General features: G+C 44.7%; 1 protein-coding gene across 1 annotated transcript in view; it reads right to left on the bottom strand.

The window, feature by feature from the left end:
- The window catches only part of PPP2CB (protein phosphatase 2 catalytic subunit beta), a 31,254-nt gene extending 17,510 nt beyond the window's left edge, over window positions 1-13,744 (bottom strand). The window contains exon 1 of the mRNA XM_075283737.1: window positions 13,329-13,744. Within this exon, the coding sequence (XP_075139838.1) occupies window positions 13,329-13,430 (102 nt within the window). The 5' untranslated portion in view covers window positions 13,431-13,744. The remainder of the gene's footprint in view (window positions 1-13,328) is intronic.
- Between the last annotated feature and the right edge of the window lie 7,524 nt (window positions 13,745-21,268).

The raw sequence follows: 21,268 nt of genomic DNA, 5'->3' as shown, positions 1-21,268 counted from the left end.
CTGGCTCATTTATACCAACAGACAAAATAGAAAAAATTATCGTCCGGCAATCAAATACTTAAAATGTAACTTTTACTTCATTGATATAAAAAACATAAACATGTTTCAGGAGCAAGAAAAAAAAGAGGAACAGCTTACGCGTTTCAGGACATGGTGTTGAGTCCCTTAGTCATAGCATACTAAATAAACCTTCAGACCATTCTTATATAGTGTGTATGAAGCCACACCTTTTTACCATTAACCCCATGATTACCGTCAGGTATAATTCACACAGACATGAATCTCTAGAATTTTCAATAATGACAGTTCCAAATTATGAATACATCAACCAATACTGCAAAATACTGCAGTATTGGTTGATGTATTCATAATTTGGAACTGTCATTATTGAAAATTCTAGAGATTCATGTCTGTGTGAATTATACCTGACGGTAATCATGGGGTTAATGGTAAAAAGGTGTGGCTTCATACACACTATATAAGAATGGTCTGAAGGTTTATTTAGTATGCTATGACTAAGGGACTCAACACCATGTCCTGAAACGCGTAAGCTGTTCCTCTTTTTTTTCTTGCTCCTGAAACATGTTTATGTTTTTTATATCAATGAAGTAAAAGTTACATTTTAAGTATTTGATTGCCGGACGATAATTTTTTCTATTTTGTCTGTTGTTGGCCCTTACAGTCTGGGGTTGTCCGTTGCAGTCATTGCATATATACATGCAGTCAGATGTAGCGGTTTTTCCTTTTGATTTTTCATTTATACCAATATTAAGAAATGCTTTGGATAGGGCCAGTATCTCTCCTTGGCCCTCCATTTCCAGAGGCAGCAGTTCCAGTCTTCTGTTTACAGGCCTTTGGGCTGAGGTCACCAGTGATGTCCCATTTGTGCCAGGTGACTTCTGCAACCTATCACAGGCCTCTTCACAAACTGCACAGGACTTCCAGTGCAGTTTATAACAACCGAAGGCAGGCTTAGTCTAGATTAGATTAATGTTACATAGGAATGGGACACAGCTGGTTTTCCCAACCCAGTTGTTGAAATTACAGCCGATTCTCAGAATCGGGGAGAAGCAGTACATTGACCCAGTTCTAGATTTTAAAAAAATCAAACTTTAGCATTCATGAGAAGCAGTGATGCTAGTCATAAAAGCTCCATTTAAATTACTGCCATATCCACTTCCAAGTCAAAAGAGGAAACTGATCACTGCTCTCTCCTCTACCTGTCCTCCTCAAGTGTCACTATACTGCTGTTCCGTGGTGTACTGGGAGTACTGTGCCGTACCAAGTGAGTATAAGGAACATTTTACAGTGTTGCTGTCTCCTCTGCCCTCTACTCATGTGATTATGGGCTCCACAATACTGACACAACATCTGCCAGTACTGCTCTTTTACATTGTTATCAATGGCTCAACTATCATTTTGTGCCCTTTTGGCTGGAAGATTAAATAGGACCTTTCATCAGATTGGGCACAGGCAGTTCTATATACTCAAAAAAAAACTTTGTATAAAATAACTTTTACTTCAAAAATTTAAAAACATAGTACAGACATGGATCCAGGCACGTACAAAAAACAGATAAGCTTACGCGTTTCGGGAACAAGGATGGGGTCCCTTATTCATAGCTTGAATAGGATGGGGTTTCTTTGTGCAGCCCATTTGCTCGTTCAATAGATCCAGTGAAAACATATACAGGTCATTCCACAGTGGTCAGAGCTGCATATATTCTGCTTTATGCAAGTTCTATATACTGCTGGAAAGCTGACAGTGCGCTAAATTCAGCGCACTGTCGGCTTTCCCGAGCTGTGCCCTGGGTAAAGCGCTATCGGTCCCGGTACCGTAGCGCTTTACAGTCAGAAGGGCGTTTCTGACAGTCAGTCAGGGACGCCCTTCTGCCCAGCAGTGCTTATCGCGCTGTAGAGTGTGAGCAGGGAGGAACGCCCCCTCCCTCTGCTCACAGTGCTCTTCCATAGACGAGTATTATCAGGAGCGGGAGGGGGGAGTTCCTCCCCGCTCATACAGAACAGCACAATAGGCGCTGCTGGGCAGAAGGGCATCCCTGGCTAACTGTCAAACGCCCTTCTGACTGTAAAGCACTACGATACCGGGACCGATAGCGCTTTACCCGGGGCACAGATCGGGAAAGCCGACAGTGCGCTGAATTTAGCGCACTGTCAGCTTTCCAGCAGTATATAGAACTGCCTGTGCCCCGGACCATGAAAGGTCCTCTTTAACTTATGTGGTGTGCTGCCAGCCAATAGGAATGTAATAACCTTAATATGCTTATAGGCGACTGGCCGCCAGCAAAGTGTACGTGCCAGATGCTTCCATTCATTTCTATGGGAGCGTGCTGTTCGGATCAGCTGATCCGAACAGTGTTCGCTCATCTCTAATAGTGATTGCCTAATAGGTCACTTGAAGAGTTTGTCCATGATAAATGTATTTAGGCCGTGGGAAAAAAAAAATATATATATATATATATATATATATATATATATATATATATATATAGTAAAAATAAAATTATACATACACACACACACATTATATATATATATATATATATATATATATATATATACATACATATACACACACATACACACTGGAGCACCAGGGACAGGGGAGTATATTTTGGGGGGGGGGGGTTTAAGCACCTCTCCTGCCCTAGACAAAGTATAATTTTATCCTGGACAATCGTTTGAAACTGGAGGCTGGGCTTCTCTTCTACTGGCAGGTGAGCTGAAAACGGGACTCTCTTCAGTGTTTGCGCCATTCCTCCAACACAATATTCTCTCTGTGTTGCCCCCTGTGGCTACCCTAAAAAGTCATCTTATTATGTGTTCTTATTCCACTCTCCCTTGCTGGAGGACTCCTTGTCTGATGTTCATGACCTTAATCTATCCATCATACTCCTAGGGATACATGTTCGTGTAAACTTTAGACTTACATTCTCTTTTCCCTACATAATGACACAGGCTCTACACACCAAATTGGTTTACTATATTGCAAGGATTTGGAAACAGTGCCATGAACCTATACTCATAATTCTGTCTGCAAATAGCAAGTCAAAGAGATTGTTTTTTTTTGCTGCAGCATTTTCAATGAGTTTTTACTGCATTTTTCTCTGCTGTGTTTTTGAAGAAGCTGCTTTTTCACAGCGATTTTGCTCCTCAATGTGTGGATGAGATCAAAAGCTCATTCACTATGCTGCTTCCGTAAAACACTTCCAAAAATGTTGCATTGCCGCAATATAGGAATTTCCACAGGACATAGCACACACTTTGTAATGATAACATTTAATACAATCTGCCAATTTAGAAACTACAAATCTAGTTGGCTTAAATCCTTTAGTTTAGTGTCCAGGTAAGTTTGGTTGTGTAAAGCTGTCTGAAAGTAGTAATCCGATCTGGAGTAACCGCTACTTATTAACTACACAATTTCATACATTACAAACAGATAACAGTCTGTAGAAAAACAATGCTCTGATATGAGGATCAAAGATGCCCATTCAAGACTATGGGTGTGTGAAAATAATGGACAGTAAATAGATAGCACACAATCTTTTAGGGTTTTATCTTTGTGTACTTACTGTCTAAAATCATCACGGCCAGCATGCATAAATGGTTTGTGATATCACCAGGACACACAGACTAAGAATAGGTAACCAAGTAATACATGGCCAGGGACAGTAGCCTGTAAAGAAGTTTTAGAGGAAGAGACCCACATGTAAAATATCCATGGAATATCATTTATAATCTCCAGTATCAATCCTACAATCTGAATAATCCTGGACTGTTTTTCCATTCTAAACCAACATAACATTTAGTAGCTATTGGCGGAACACTCACTTGGCCATCAGCTATACCTGCTATACATTAGAGAATAAACTGCTGCCAGACACCTTTGCCAGTGACTTATCTTAGAACAAAGGACATGTGGAGATCATACATCTGCCTTAAAGGGATTCCACCAGTCAAACTATTTTTTTTTTGTGCATAAGACGTCGGAATAGCCTTTATAAAGGCTATTCGTCTCTTACCTTTAGACGTGGTCTCCGCCGCGTTCCTCAGAAATACTGGTTTTTACCGGTATGCAAATGAGTTCTTTCGCAGCAATGGGGAAGGGGGGGCAGCACTCAAACACCGATGGGGGCGTCCCCACCGCTGCTAGAGAAGTGTCTCCAAGCGCCGCCTCCTTCTTCGTCCACCGCGTCATGTTCAATGTCTTCTTCTGGCGCAGGCTCGTAATCTAGCAGAGCAGAGTAGACTGCGTAGGTGCACAGGCCACGGGAAAATGGCCGTTAACAATACTGTGCAAGCGGCCATTTTCCCGTGACCTGTGCGCCTGCTCAGTCTGCTCTGCTCGAAGTTACGAGCCTGTGCCGGAAGACATTGATCATGACGCGGCGGACGAAGAAGGAGGCGGCGCTTGGAGACACTTCTCTGGCAGCGGTGGGGATGCCCTCATCACTGCGGGAGAACTAATTTGCATACCGGTACTTCTAAGGAACGGCGCGGCGGAGACCACGTCTAAAGGTAAGAAACGAATAGCCTTTTTCAAGGCTATTCTGACATCTTATGCACACAAACAAAAAATGCTTTAATGGTAGAATCCCTTTAAGGGTAGAGTCAGCACCCCCACCCCCACACAGGACAGTTTCAATAAGATTACAGAGTTTGCTCTTAGATGTATTGGCTACCATTAATTTATGGCCAGTCAAAAATCCTATGAATAAGTGTAAGGGGTACAAAACCAAGACGTGAAAACTGAGGACAGTGTTTTCACCCACTCCTAGAGGACACTGAGCGACTATCTCTATGAGAAAGACAGAAAATAGTATCAGTAGAGCCGTCTATGCTCAGTGAGCGCACATGCATCTGGCATATGGGTTGTCATGGAGCTCACTGAACTGCCTAAATCTATAAATACTTCTGAGACAACACAATATCACATTTATTCTAAGTAAGGAGAGCTTCAAGTCAGGAACAAGCACGTATTATCTGACTGTTCAAGAGGGAGCACGACTAGATCTCTCTTCTGTCTATGGTTAGAAATTTCAAGGCAAGACAAACCCAGACAGGAGAGGAAAGAGATTCTTCAGTTACCTATTGGAGAGGAAAGAGATTCTTCCATATCCAGCAGAAGACCAAGTCCATTGCTGTTCAACCTCTAGAAAAGCCCTCCGCACCTTCTCCTCCACATTTCCATCAGGATATCCAAATGACAATTCTAAGCTGTAACATAAGGATATGGCAGAGCTTGGCCACAAGCCCCCTATGAAAGTATGGAGCCTTTTCTTTACCTTTGTCCTTAGTGTCCCTGGGATGCCCTGCATAGTTGGTAGGACAAACCACCAACTCCAATCCTTCATAAATACCTGATGGCCATAGTCAGCCAGAAGCAGTAAAAAACACTTGAATTCATTAAAAGCAAGCCAGTCATTGAAATCCTAAGGCCTGGTTCACAGGTGTATTCGGTATTCCGTTCGAGAGTCCGCTTGGGGACCCCCTGAACACATTGACAAGCAGTGAGTTTATGAAAGCACACGGACCCTATAGACCAGGGGCAGGGAACGTACGGCTCTCCAGCTGTTGCAAAACTACAACTCCCAGCATGCATACTGGCTCTGCTGTTCTGGGAACTCCCATGGAAGTGAATGGAGCATGCTGGGAGTTGTAGTTTCACAGCAGCTGGAGAGCCGAAGGTTCCCTACCCCTGCTATAGACCATAATGGGGATCCATGTGTTTTCCGTGCACTGTCCGCACAAGTCATGTGGAGTGAAAAGTACTTCATGAACTACTTTTCTCTCTGCATCATTCATGCGGACACCACGCGGAAAACACACGAACCCCAGTATAGTCTATGGAGTCCGTGTGCTTTCATTGCTCACCACTTGTCAATACATTCGGTATTCTGTTTGGGGGGTCCCCAACCGGACTCCCTGAACGGAATACCGAACGCAGATGTGAACCAGGTCTTAGAAAGTAAATATGCCACAAACTATGCATCTAATTATAAAATAATTGCATAATATTATTGTAAATTGTTTTATCATCAGACCAGAGCTGAAACCTTTTTTCCCCTCCCGGCGCCACTCTACAGCCCTGAGGGACAGCTTACAGTGGTTTAAGAGGTTGTCCAGGATGTGACGTACCGAATCCCTTTCCTTAGGCCACTGATAGTCCAATCAGTGGCCTAAGTATAGAACACAGGACATCACAGATAGTGATGCTATAGCTACTCATTGACCTCAGCTGTCACGTGGGGCAAGGGATTCTGCGGGAAGAAACTACCAGAGCAGCAGGACAAGTACTCATTTTGCCCAAAGACCCAAACAGAGTTATTTCCAGTTATACCTAAATCTAAGAATGATCTATTAGCCAATAAGAATTACCGCCCTATATCCCCTTTAACCTTGACCTCAAGCTTTTGACGACTATATTAGCCCAGAGGATTAACCAATGTTTGCCAGACTTTGTCCACAGAGACCAAGTTGGTTTCATTCTGACTCCACAAGTTCCAGCTAATAAGCAAAGAACACCGATCCCACCCAGATATTAGAGGCTTTGAGAAGGGTTCCCACTCCTATAAGATTAGCTTATTTGCAGATTATATCCTATTGACAATCCCACCACACACACAGACTACTTTTCACAATTTATTTAGTTTACTACACAATTTTGAACTTATTTCAGGCCTTAGGGTAAATGCTGACAAATCAGAAGCATTATTTCTTAATATCCCAGGAACAGAATTTTTTCAGAGATGTGATTGCTACCTGAACTACCTGGGAAATAACTCGACTCATCATAGATCCCGCCTACTTTCTAAATAACATAACTTATCAAAAATATATAGTTACTAGAGATGAGCGAGTACTGTTCGGATCAGCCGATCCAAACAGCACGCTCGCATAGAAATGAATGGACGTAGCCGGCACGCGGGGGGATAAGCGGCCGGCCGCCATCAAAGTGGAAGTACCAGGTGCATTCATTCAATTCTATGGAGCGTGCTGTTCGGATCGGCTGATCGGAACAGTACTCGCTCATCTCTAATAGTTACCCATATCCCTGGGGCGGTCACCCCATCTACTCTATCATACTTACCCATCTTCTTCCTTCAAGGCTTCTTCCTGCAGGATGGCTCCTCCCTGTTTTCTGCCATTGCACATTATAAACCCAGCACTGCACTGTAGCCGATAATCCAAAGATCATCAAGGTGGATCATCAGCTGTACAGTACAGAGCAGAGCTGGAACAATAGTGCACCGGCAGAATCAGAAAAGAAGGATGGGCCGTCCCGCAGGAGAAAGACTGGAAGGAGGAGTGATAAGTATATAATGGGTTCGGGGGTTTGGGCTGAGTAGATAAGGGAAGGGCTAGTAATGGGTGGGATAGCTAGAGAGACAGGGAGGGGGTGTATGGGATGCAGGGAGAGAGAGAGGAAGGAGGGGGGAATGAGGTGAGAAGGAGGTGGTGTGGCAGATCCTGTAAACAAATGCAGAAGATATCTGGTGTTTATATTTTAAAATGTTGGAGATCTGTTATAAGTACCACTATACCCCCCACCCATTCAATCTCATCTTTCTTGCATTAGTCTAAATTCAAATTAGCACTCACTATACATTTGGGGTTTCCATTTCTGAACCCGCTTAAAAAAATGCGGAAAAAAAGTCCTAAAATCAGGACTTTTTTTCTCTGCATTTTTCAGGTGGAAACCTAGGGGACACCATTATAGTCTATGGGGTCCACGAGTTTCCATGGGTAATCGCTTTTTAAGCAGGTTAGCCTTCCTATTTTTGAGTCCGCAAGTGAACCCAAAGAGCAGAAAGCCGAACGCTAGCTTGAGCCTAGTGTTACAAAAGAAGCTGATTGATGCTCTTAACTGGCTTCAAAGCAAGCAGAATTGGGGGTTACCCATTTATACAGTCCACAACAATATACCCATTATAATGTTTCACAACTTACTGAGGGATGGAGACAGAACCCAGAGTACAGTGGTCACTGAAAGAAAGCATTACCCCACCATTGTACAACTCAATCAACCCCTAATGAGAGCCATTACTTCCAAATGAAGATTTGGAATCACTGTTAGTGTTCCCAATAGTGGTTGCCCTGCCAGAATAACTTCACAAGGACACAGCTACAAATCATCCAGGAAGTCCCAGATATTCTCAACGAAAAATTTCACGTAGTGTGTAACGTAACAAAGAGCGCTATAAATAGATCCAGAAGCTTCTGCTAGATGAACAGCCAACAGGATTTGTCATTGGAAGACAGGTCCAGTTACCTACGTTGGACCAAGGAATTCTAAACAAGCATGCCTGTGATGGTTTACCATGGCATTGGCCATGCATAGTAATCTACCACTAAGATAAGTAGCTGCAAAATTCCCCACACTGCCAAAACTTCAATGACACCCAGAATAGATATTCAAGTCTTCTCAGAAGGAGAACTCTAAGGATAAACCCTTGGATTCCTGCTGCATATTTGCCATTTCCATTGCCAAGGATCTGCATAAGGATTAGCCCCGCTGATATTTAAAGGGGTTAAGTTTTTGTGCCCAAAACGACCAACAGGGCACATTATTTTTCCAATATATTAACAGAGCTCATGAAACTACATTCACATGCACGGGATGTACACTGCACACAGAACAAACCCATAGGAAGATTTTGGGAGCTGACTAATGTGCCGTGTCATTACGATGTACACTCACCGGCCACTTTATTAGGTACACCTGTCCAACTGCTCGTTAACACTTAATTTCTAATCAGCCAATCACATGGCGGCAACTCAGTGCATTTAGGCATGTAGACATGGTCAAGACAATCTCCTGCAGTTCAAACCGAGCATCAGTATGGGGAAGAAAGGTGATTTGAGTGCCTTTGAACGTGGCATGGTTGTTGGTGCCAGAAGGGCTGGTCTGAGTATTTCAGAAACTGCTGATCTACTGGGATTTTCACGCACAACCATCTCTAGGGTTTACAGAGAATGGTCCGAAAAAGAAAAAACATCCAGTGAGCGGCAGTTCTGTGGGCGGAAATGCGTTGTTGATGCCAGAGGTCAGAGGAGAATGGCCAGACTGGTTCGAGCTGATAGAAAGGCAACAGTGACTCAAATAGCCACCCGTTACAACCAAGGTAGCCAGAAGAGCATCTCTGAACGCACAGTACGTCGAACTTTGAGGCAGATGGGCTACAGCAGCAGAAGACCACACCGGGTGCCACTCCTTTCAGCTAAGAACAGGAAACTGAGGCTACAATTTGCACAAGCTCATCGAAATTGGACAATTGAAGATTGGAAAAACGTTGCCTGGTCTGATGAGTCTCGATTTCTGCTGTGACATTCGGATGGTAGGGTCAGAATTTGGCGTCAACAACATGAAAACATGGATCCATCCTGCCTTGTATCAACGGTTCAGGCTGGTGGTGGTGGTGTCATGGTGTGGGGAATATTTTCTTGGCACTCTTTGGGCCCCTTGGTACCAATTGAGCATTGTTGCAACGCCAAAGCCTACCTGAGTATTGTTGCTGACCATGTCCATCCCTTTATGACCACAATGTACCCAACATCTAATGGCTACTTTCAGTAGGATAATGCGCCATGTCATAAAGCTGGAATCATCTCAGACTGGTTTCTTGAACATGACAATGAGTTCACTGTACTCCAATGGCCTCCACAGTCACCAGATCTCAATCCAATAGAGCATCTTTGGGATGTGGTGGAACGGGAGATTCGCATCATGGATGTGCAGCCGACAAATCTGCGGCAACTGTGTGATGCCATCATGTCAATATGGACCAAAATCTCTGAGGAATGCTTCCAGCACCTTGTTGTATCTATGCCACGAAGAATTGAGGCAGTTCTGAAGGCAAAAGGGGGTCCAACCCGTTACTAGCATGGTGTACCTAATAAAGTGGCCGGTGAGTGTATACTAACAGCAGCTAAGCCATAGTTCACAATAGCATTCGTGCAAACAGGACTTTTCTCTCTGCCGATTTCAGTACAAAGTCAGCAGAAACCAGGCAGAATCCATATATCCCCATATGGACCCAAAGGGCAGAAACTGAGCACTAGGGTGAACCTAGCCTTACAAGTAAGGAACCCCCTACAATTAGCAAGTGTACACACACTGCAAAGTGGATGTAACATTTCAGAGAATTTTATACACATACAGCTGAAGGCCAGTGCATGGCTAAAGTCACAAAAGTTTTTGCAATAAGAACTCCTGCGCAAAAAAAAAAAAAAAAAAAAAAAAGAAGATTTCACAATATAAGTTGCAAAGCATGTAACCTGAAGAATGAATCTTGCATAGTATGTGGAGTTTTCCTTATTATACCTTGTAGAAGACACTAATACTTCTAAAATCATGCCACTAGGACTTACAAGACATTTCCCTATGACAACTTTCTGTTTAAGGAACATTCCATAACCTGCTGCTCTCCTAGCTTTGTAATTCTCTTTTGAGACTGTCAACACAATTGTCAACAAGGTTTTATGATTTTTTTTTTCCCTAGGCAACACTTTTTTTAAAAAAAACAAAAATCACATTGTAAAGAAACTAAAAACCAAATGATACTATAATAATTCTAATGCAATATTTGATACTTCTGCGTCAAAAAAACAAGTGTTGCAGGTATGATATCTTTATTGGCTAACAAGAAAAATGACATTGGCAAGCTTACGGAGCACAAAGGCTTCTTCAGGAAAATGAAAGTTTTGAACCCCTACAACAAATCGTTCTCAGGATAGGGGCCTCATTTAGCAGAAAAATAGAAGAAAAAAAAATTACCTGAAGAAGGAGCCTGTGCGCTTTGGAAGCGTGCAAATGTAATTTTTCTGGTTAGAAAATAAAGGTATCACACAAACAGCACTTGTTTTTTCGACACAAAAGTATCAAATCTTGCAAGTTGTGTTTTTTTTTTGTGGCTAACATGGTACTTCACTATTTTTCTCAATACTGCATAATAATAATACGTAATATTGAGTGTAATGCTCAGTCCATTGTTAACAGATCGTTTCTACGGCCCAGACACCAATCAGTAAACTATAGGTGTGTATGGGACCACAGAAATGAACGAGGCTGCTTTCTATCTGCAACTTCAGTGTTGGAGAACCCCTTTAAAATAGTTCTGGGCACTTTTCAGCATGGTGACATTCCTCAAAAAGTTGAAGAATTTGGTAATCACCTTCTCAATGGGGCAGTGTTCTTCTTTAAGGCTAAGTTCACACGTGAATTACACGTGGTGTAATTTGGTCCGAAAAAAAACGCTTCCTAATTAGGAAGCGGCTTTTGGACCTTGAGGCGTTTTTTGGAGCAGTTTTTGGTAAAAACCGCTTCAGAAAATGCCAGGTGGTTTTCCCCTCCCAGACAGAGAATGGACCGTAAAAAACCTTGACGTGGTTTCCACCTCCCATTCACTTCTATTGACTCCCTAAGGCGGAATCCACCTCAAGAAAAGGTCATGAAGCTTCTTTTTTCCACTAGCAGAAAAAAGAATGCTAGCGGTCTCCATAGACTACCATTGTGAGGGGGCAGATTATGACATGAATTCCGCACCATAATCCACCCCCTCTGTGACCGTGTGAACGGGCCCTAAATCTTCATGTGCTCAAAATTCTTCAGTAGGATGGTTTGTTGATAATTTCCTCTATAAATCAAAATATTACCTACAAAACATCTACTCAAAGTTTGTTTTTTTTTGGTTATATGTTTATTGGAAAAGTGTATGACGAGCACCATGGCTACCCTTGTGCTTAAAGGGGGTACTAAAAAAAAATTCACACTCACCTGTCCCCGATGCTCTGGTGTCCTCCCATGCCTTCTGGTTCTTCTGCTCCGGCAGCTTCTCTAAGGTCTCTTTTCGGAGTTCTACTGAGGCCAATCAGGAAAGAGCCTGTGATGTCACTCCCTGTGACATCACGGGTCCTCTTCCTGAGGTCTGCTGAGGCGGAGCAGAAGAACATTGGATCAGCAGGAACAGACGATATATGATTTTTTTTTTCGATACCTCCAGTTGATTTAAAAGTTAAAAGGTTTGTTGATTTTTTTTTTACCTGGAAAGCCCCTTTAACTCAGGACTATCCCCAATATTTTCAACACATGGCTTAGCAACATAGGTCACAGGTCACACAGCTAGTTATCCATACTCTTCTGAAGAGCTCAGTGTGTCAACAGCATTAACAGGATCATCACATCTAATTCAGGTGCAGAGTGTATGAGATGCTACTATGTTGGGAGCAAGCCTTTTTTTTCTCACTACTATCATTCGGAGAGGATGAGTGGGCTCACCTAGGCATATTGGGGCAGATCAATTATGCCATGAATGCCAATTTTCTCATGTACAACTCACTAACTTTTTTCACAAAAATATGCAGCTTTTTCTGTTTTGCACTACCCATGCCACTAGGAATGGGGCATGGCGTGGCAGTAGATTTATCATAATTTATGCCAGTTTACTGAATGTACACCAGATACAATCTGGCATAGATTTCAGTGAACGTGTTTAGCTTCGTGGAGGGTGCACGTGATTTATGAAAAGTTGTGTGCCTCTTCATAAAGTGCACCACCACCACCAGTGCAGGGGATATGAAAACTGACACTGAATACGCGTGTCTTCATAAATATCCCCTATGAAGTCTCCTGGCTGTGGCTTGTCCAGATATACTCCCCTGCCCAAACTGACATAGAGCACAGAGGGGCGGTCGTATTATCAAAGCAACCATCCAGGGTCTAGAGTATTGCGCGGGAGTCCCATTTAAAGGGTTGTACAATATTCACAGAACCTGGAAGCCAGGTGTGGCTCTCTGTAAAGAAGTCAGACATGTTTTACTACACCCCTTTAATTAGATAAGATCAGCCAAGAGGGTATGCCTGTTCAACTCCTCTAAAACGTGTTGGGTTGATACTGCTGGGTTCCCAACCAATCCTAAAAATAAGTGTGCATGGGGCAACACTTGAAGACATGGCACACACTACAGTTTTATGCTAAGAGGTTTCCATGGAGTGTGATGAGGCAAATGGCCAGCTGTCAGCAGGGAATGGGGTAATGCTCCACCTACCATACATGTAGGAATATGGTAAAAGCCATCAATGATCATCAGTTGTACTATAAAGTTATCCCTCTGCCATGGTGCCGACATCTTGAGGACCTGGTATGTACATGCATGTAACTTTCTCCGACTACACTGTAGTGTTGTCAGGACTCTCACACCGTGTGCTGCCCTGCACAGGACATCCTGCAGCCACTGCCATACACCCCATTACTGAACCACTAGCCATGCCATGTGAATGACTGTGCGGCTCCAGTGTGACAGGCCGCTCACCTTCTCGCACAGGGTGCGCACTTGGCTCTCGTTCAGTTGCTTGCAGTCGTTGAGCTGCTCGATCCACTGGTCCAGCTCCTTGGTGAACGTCTTGTCCTCCATCTCCAGCAGTTCCCCGAGCACCCCCGGGATACACACAATACGACTCACTCCCCCCGCCTTCTGTCACATACACACACGCTGTCACACCCTCCGGGCCGCCAGCGGGCACTGCGTCTGGCACAGCTATGGCTGTAGTATCAGAAGAGGAGGCCTCCGCCGCACCGCTGCGTCGTTGTTTCCTTCCACCGTCTCATTCAATCTCGCCTTCACCCCCACGGCCGGGAGCGAGCACCGGGGAGGGGGCTATCAGCGGTCCCGCGCGCGGAGACGGCAGAACGGAACAAGGGGAGGGATGAGGGCGGCGTGCGCGTTCACGTGGACTAGATGGTAAACATCAGAAAAGACGTACGAGTGGCGGGAGTGCGCGCGCAACATTCATGGCAGCAAAGGAACCGCTTTACGGTCCGCGTTGACTGGGCGCATGCGTACTGGGGAGTAGTAGTGAAGAAGTAGAGAGGCAGGTTATACTGGAGTGCTGCTTATAGACAGGGGGAGATTATTAGCTACAGACAATTGTCCTCGGTCTATGATGTCATGTACATGCCGTGGTCGAAAGCTGCAGTTCTGGCTGACGTCATTAGTGGATACGACAAGAAGTAGAAGTTTCAGTCCTTTATATTATATATTACACTGTATGTGCCATAAAGCAAGTCCATCAGGATTTGTCTGTGTGCATCCAGTCTATTATCAGATTCAGTTCACATTCTCATCAGCTTTGCCAAGTCCAGCTCATTGTATTATGTAATAGGTGATTATGGTGCAGTCCCCACAGTTCCTGAGCAATAAGTGTGGTTATTGGTACCTTATAGGCTGAGTAACCTCTCCTGTCAGGAGGGCAGTGTCAGGCAGGAGCAGGAAAAGGCTGTGATTCTGAGTAACACCCCTGTTCCTGCTCCCCCTGACAGTAGAGCGCTGAAAGAGCTTGTCCTGGCTCAATTTTTTCTTTTATAATTAGGCTGGGGGGAAATGAAAAAGAGACATACTTTCCTGTCCCCAGCACTTCGGTGTCCTCTCAGTGAAGTCCAGTCCTGCTGCTCGGCTGTCTTCTTTTGTCAGAAGTCCTCACTGGCTGTGACATGCCATGTCCCTTCCACTGAGGCCACTGATTTAGCAGCAGCTCAAGGAAGGGACCCGGGGGCGTCATGGGTAGTGATGCCCGTGTCCTTCACTGAGGCTGCTGATTGGCCTTGGTGGACATGAGCGGCAGAGAATTCTGCCAGAAGATAACATCAGAGCTGCAGGACCGGTCTCTGCTGGGAGACATCAAGGACAGGTGAGGGCGGGTACACTTCTGCGCCCGATCTCCGCTTCGTGGGTTTCTGTCTTCTGCCGACAGGAGACGGAAACCCGGCATTCAGTTTCCGCCAGTAAGCACCCGTGAGCGTCTTCTCTCTGCGGCGAAACCGTTTTTTTTTTTTTTAACCGGACACAAAGTCCTGCATGTCCGACTTTGTGTCCGATGGAAGGCAGGTGGACACTTTGCAAACCCATTCAAATGAATGGGTTTGAAAACTGACTGACGGTTTCCTTCTCCTGTCCAGTTTCTTGGGCAGAAGACGGAAACCTGAAAGTGGAGACCGGGCACAGGTGTAAACCCGCTCCGAGTGTGTTTTTTTTTTTTCATCCTCCCTGACCTAATTTTTAAAAAAATTGAGTCTGGACAAACCCATTAAAGAGGACCTTTCATCAGATTGGGCACAGGCAGTTCTATATACTGCTGGAAAGCTGAATTCAGCGCACTGTCGGCTTTCCCGATATGTGCCCCGGGTAAAGCACTATCGGTCCCGGTACTGTAGCACTTTACAGTCAGAAGGGCGTTTCACACAATAGTCCATAGACAAGTATTATCAGGAGAGGGAGGGGGGAGTTCCTCCCCACTCCACAGTACAGCGCGATAGGCGCTGCTGGGCAGAAGGGCATCCCTGGCTAACTGTCAGAAACGCCCTTCTGACTGTAAAGCCCCGATAGTACTTTACACGGTGCACAGATCTGGAAAGCCGACAGTGCGTTGAATTCAGCGCACTGTCAGCTTTACAGCAGTGTATAGAACTGCCTGTGCCTCGGATCATGAAAGGTCCTCTTTAAAGGCATCCTATCATTTAGAAGGTATTTTTTATCCCTAACACGTCGGAATAGCCTTAAGAAGGGCTATTCGTTTCCTACCTTTAGAGGACTTCTCTGGGCCGCCGTTGGGTAGAAATACCGGTTTTTACTGGTATGCAATTGAGTTCTCTTGCAGCACTGGGGGCGGGCCCCAGTGCTCAAACAGCACTGGGGGCGTTCCCAATGCTGCCAGAGAACTCTCTCCAGCGCCGCCTCCATCTTCGTCAGGAACATCCTCTTCTTGTGTCTTCTTCCGACATAGGCGGTGAAACTTGGCAGTGGCGACTGCGCATGCCCGCGGCCACAAGAAAAATGGCCACTTACACAGTAAGTAAGCGGCCATTTTCTTGTGGCCTGTGGACATGTGCAGTCGGCTCTGCCCAGGCCCGAGGCCTACAAGCCTACAAGTTTCACCGCCTACGCCGGAAGAAGACACAACAAGAGGATGCTCCTGAAGAAGATGGAGGCGGCGCTAGAGCATTCTCTGGCAGCATTGGGGATGCCCCCAGTGCTGTTTGAGTGCTAGGGCCCGCCCCCAGTGCTGCGAGAGAACTCAATTGCATACCGGTAAAAAATGGTATTTCTACGGCGGCCTGGAGAAGACATCTAAAGGTAGGAGACGAATAGCCTTTCTTAAGGCTATTCCGACGTGTTAGGGAAGTACAAGGCTATATTAGAGTACAGTCAGGGGGGCATTCTTCCCAGCCCAATAAGGACATTAGGCTGTTAGGTCAACATTTCTGACAGTGGGGAGATATTGGTTCCAAAATTAACAGCACCCATTGATGTGCTCATCTCCGACTGGGGGTAATGGAGTGGGGGCTAGCTGTCAGTTGCAACTATCACCTGCTTCTGATGTCAACACAGGAGGTACTATTACATTTAGTCCCATGTGTTCAGAGCATAATAGTACATCCTGTGTCATTAAGTGGTTAACCTTTTCGCTGCCAAGGGTCTCTGGAAATTTTGCACCTCCAGTAGCCAGAGCAATTTTCACAGTTTTGACATGGACAAATCAAACCTAAATTGCAACATTAAAAAAGCATCCAACCCCCCCATACCTATATATTTTCTTAAAGTAGACACCTGCAGCATTGTCAGAATGCCACTTGGTACTGGCTACTGGAGGTGCAAAATTTCCAGTGACCCTTGGCAGCGAAAAGGTTAAGGCTAGGTTCACACCTGTGTTGGGCTCTTTGTCATTGGTAAAACAGCTACTAACCGCGAACACCTCCAGACCCCATAAACTATAATGGGGTCCATCGGGTTTCTGCTGCGGTGGACTCTGACGCAGATGTGAAACTAGCTTTAGTAGCACATAAGGCACCAAAAGTAACTACCCTGATTGCTCAATAATGGTCGGTCCATTCACACGGAGGAAAATGGCGCTTTATTTGGCGCTGAATTTTCCACGCTGAAAAAAAAAGCCTCCCATTGACTTCAATGGATTCCGCTAGCTTTTTTTCCACTAGCAAATTCCGCTAGTGGAAAAAAAAGCTACCAGAACCCATTGAAATCAATGGGAGGCTTTTTTCAGCGCCAAATAAAGCGCCATTTTCCTCCGTGTGAATGGACCCGAACAGTGGCAGCTGCAAAGAATTCAGAATGGGATGGAATTAGAGAAAAAAATAATTTGTGCCAAAGAGGCAGGCGCAGATGTAAACTTAGTCTTACCTGTATTCCGTGGCTTACTCTTTGCATGCACTTTTATTTGGTACCATTTTGGGTTACATATAGTATTTTGATTAGCTTTTATCAACATTTTTGTGGGGTCTGTTTGAAAAAAAAAATCACAACTCTATCATTATTTTTTCCATTTTGTTCCTTCGTCATCCAATCTACCTTAAAAAATTACCTAGCAACTTTGTCCAGTGCTTCCGATTATGGTGATCCACATTTATATTGGTTTATATTTTACTATGTTTACTAATAAATTGGCAGTTTTGCAGATGAACGATTTTCTTGGGGTCCATGAAAACGCTGTACTATTACTATGCAACATAATAGTAAAGTGCAATGGGGAAGGGGATAAAGACCTGACATCCACCATAACAGTACAGCAGATTGTGACGTCCTGTGCTGAGGCCTCTGATTGGTTTTAGCAGTCATATGGGGACTTCTACAAGAAGAAAACATTGGAGCAGAAGGACCAGATTGCGCTGGAAGACACCGGAACACTGGGTACAGATGAGTATGGGTTTTTTTTTTTTTACATTTTTTTCACCTTCCCCGGCATCATATTAAAGAAAAGAAAAAAAAAAAGGTAGTCATGGACAACACTCACTTTTAATCTTTTTTTGTTTTACTGTTTTTTTCACAATAAATATATATATACATCTGCTACAGTGGCGTAACTATCGTAGAGGCAGCGGAGGCGGCTGCCACATGGCCCGGGCTATTAGGGGGCCCCGTGACAGCCGCGTTTTTTTTTTTTTTTTTTATTTTTTTTAATAGGCTGTTACGAGCCCTACAGGCGACAGAATTTGGAGAAGGGGAAGGGGTCACTACTGCAGGTTGTAGGGCGAGATGAAGAAAGTAGCTGAGAGACTTCCTCTTCTGTAACAGGTTCAAAAGATGAGAAAAGACAGTCTTAAGTGCAGTTGGTGAGGGAATCAGTACTATGGTAGGTGTGGGAATTAATGTCACTGGGGGATTGGGCAGTAATTTCCATGATAAAATTGATAAGATCCATCAGGAAATAAGTGACCGGGTCATCCTCACTAAGGTCTGTGAATGGCATCTGCACCTTGGCTGTGAGTAAGGAGTGAAAACTTTCAAAAGGCCTTTTAGGGTTGCTGGAGAGAGAAGAGAGAAGTGTGGTGAAATAAGATAAGATAATCCTTTAATAGTCCCACAGTGGGGAAATTTCAGTATGTTACAGCAGGACAGTAATACAGATACAGGATAATACACAGTAATATATTACAGAAGTAGACACAAATAAGCTGAGAAGACAAGATATACTAGGAGTCCATAGTAGCTAAGGAACAGAAGAAGAAAGAAGGAAGACTTCCTAATTATAAGGGCTAGTTCACACGTGAACTGCCCGCGCAGGTTTTGACAGAGAGAGAGACGCGGGGAGCCACGTCTCTCTCTTGTCAAAACCCGCCCGCCGCGACCATCGCTGTCGCGGCTTAACCCTCTGCTGTCGGCTCAAATGAATGAGCCGACATAGGAGGGAGCTGCCGGGGGCGGAAGCCGCGCGGCTGAGCCTGCGCGGCTTCCGCCTGAAGAAAGGACATGTCCTTTCTTTTCGCCGCTAGCAGCAGCTCGCTGCTAGCGGAGAACAGAAGTCCGGCGGTCTCCATAGACCACCATTATAAGGGGAGGTTTTGGACGCGAAATCCGCTGTCAAAAACCTCCCCTTATACTCACGTGTGAACTAGCCCTAAGTTTTCTGTGCGGAGTGATCTTCGCTAGGTCTGATGTAGATTATTCAGCCTGATCGCGGTTGGAAGGAAACACGATAGCGCTCCTTCTCACACTTGGGGTGAAGCAGACGGTCACTTACAGTGCTGCTAAGTGCCATCAAGGTCTCATAAATAGGCTTGTTTGGCAAGGTGAAGGGAAGATCTATATGTTTAAAGCATAAATTTGAAGTGGAGGAAATCTGCAGGTGAACGTGATTTCCTCCGTAGACGTTCAGCACACCTAGAACACCGCTGAAGAAATCGTGTCTGTGGTGTGTGCCAGGGTTGCTACCTCCTATGTGGGACTTTACGAGCGGAGGGGGGAGCAACCTCATCCAATGCATTTTTGAGGGTTTCATTAGTGACTGGTGGCCAGATTGGGACAGGAGATTGAGGAGATGGGGGACAGAGAGGACTGTAGAGTATCTGAGAGGTGCTGGGTGTCAATAGCACGCAAGTTCCTATATGTGTGATGGGTAGGGGCATCATGTGAAGGGGAGAGAGCACTGATGGTGAGAGACAGAAGATTATGATCAGAAAGGGGAAGAGCAGAATTAGTAAATTTAGAAACTGTGAGGAGTCGATGGAAGACAAGATCAATTGTGTTGCCATCTACATGTGTGGCAGAAAAAGAACATTGTGAAAGACCAAGAGAAGTGGTTAATGAGAGAAACTGTGAGGCAGCTGGGGAGACAGGGGTGTCAATAGGGATGTTAAAGTCACCCATGATGAGGGTAGGAATGTCACTGGATAAAAAGTGGGGAAGCCAAGAAGTAAAGTGGTCCGAAAATTGGTAGGGTGAGCCAGGTGGACGGTAGATCACGGCTACACGTAAGGAGAGTGGGCGGAAGAGTCCGATAGCATGGACTTCAAATGAGGAGAATATGAGTGAGGGGACCGGGGGAATGGACTAAAAAATGCACTGCGGTGACAGAAGTAGGCTTACCCCACCACCCTGCCTGTTGTCAGGCCTAGAGGTATGTGAGAATTGTAGGCCACCATGAGACAGAGCAGCAGGGGAGGCCGTATCTGCCTGCTGGATCCAAGTTTCAGTAAGGGCAAGCAGGCCAAGGGATTTACTAAGGAATAAGTCATTAATATATTCTAGTTTGTTACACACTGAGCGGGCGTTCCAGAGAGAGCAGTTAAAAGAGACAGGGGAGGGGTGAGGGGAAGGAACACGGTAAATATTGATGAGGTTTGGAGGCCATCTATGTGAGCAAGAAGAAGAAAAGTTAGTGAAGGAAGGAGGGCCAGGGTTAGGAGATATGTCCCCGGCAGCTAGGAGGAGTAACAAGGACAGAGACAGAAGGTGGTTCAGTGATTTATGTGGGCGCTTATGTTTGGTTTCACTGCTAAAAGAAGTAAAGGGGTGATTAAAGAGTGTGAAAAGTGTGTGAGAGCTGTACACGGGAGAGGGAAGAAGAGAGGGACTGACATGGATGGTGTGTACTGGTGGTAGAGGTGGAGGAGAGGTCTGCAGGAAGACAATGGCTAAGATAGTAAGAGACAGTGTAGCTATAGGATACCATGTGGTAAAACTTGTTTTAGGTTGAAATTTACCTGGTGTTCTGCCATGGTTAGCCTGTTCCGTGCCCTGTTTAAGTGCCATGTATAAGTGCACTTTGGTTAATCTGCACTGCGATTAAGATGCATGCTGCAAATGAAATGCCCCCTGCATATGAAATGCTACCCCATAAGCTATATCTACTTATATAGAAAAGCAGATTTTTAGAACTAGCACTAATTTAAGTTAACTAATTAAACTACAAACTGTGACACATGAGGAAACTGGCAGTGTGGATCTAAGTAAACACTTGGTCAGAAACAGCCATAAAATCAGTGAGGATCAAAAGACTGTATGGCCATCTCTCCAAGAAGATAAGGTAAAGGGGAAATGCTAGCAATATGGAATCTGGTGGTCTCTGAGCAGTTGTAGTGGTTAGAGATGACGTCTTTTTTGCTAAATAATAAGGGAGAGATCTTGGTTAAATTTTAACCAAGCTCCATCAAATTCAGAGTTTTCTTGTTTTAGACATGATGGCTTCCTTCAGTGTGAAGTCATGGACGAAGCATATCATATCCCTGGTGTTGACATGGAGCCCTTCGAGCGAAGGGCACGATGGGCCCTGTCCAGTTTTATGTTATGTGAGGGTGGTTCTAGGAGGATGAGGATAAAGATACCCTCCGGAGTGGCATGCAGGTCTTTGGTATGAGTAGCATCTTGGAGATCCAATTCCGAATGTTATCAAGGATCTTCAGGTGTTGTTGCATATCTTTCATACCCTGCACAAGGGTAGTATCATGAAGCTGAGAAATGTATGT

The sequence above is a fragment of the Leptodactylus fuscus genome, chromosome 1 (assembly GCF_031893055.1).
Source record: "Leptodactylus fuscus isolate aLepFus1 chromosome 1, aLepFus1.hap2, whole genome shotgun sequence".
Taxonomy (NCBI): Eukaryota; Metazoa; Chordata; class Amphibia; order Anura; family Leptodactylidae; genus Leptodactylus; species Leptodactylus fuscus.
This window is presented reverse-complemented; position numbering and strand designations above follow the sequence as displayed.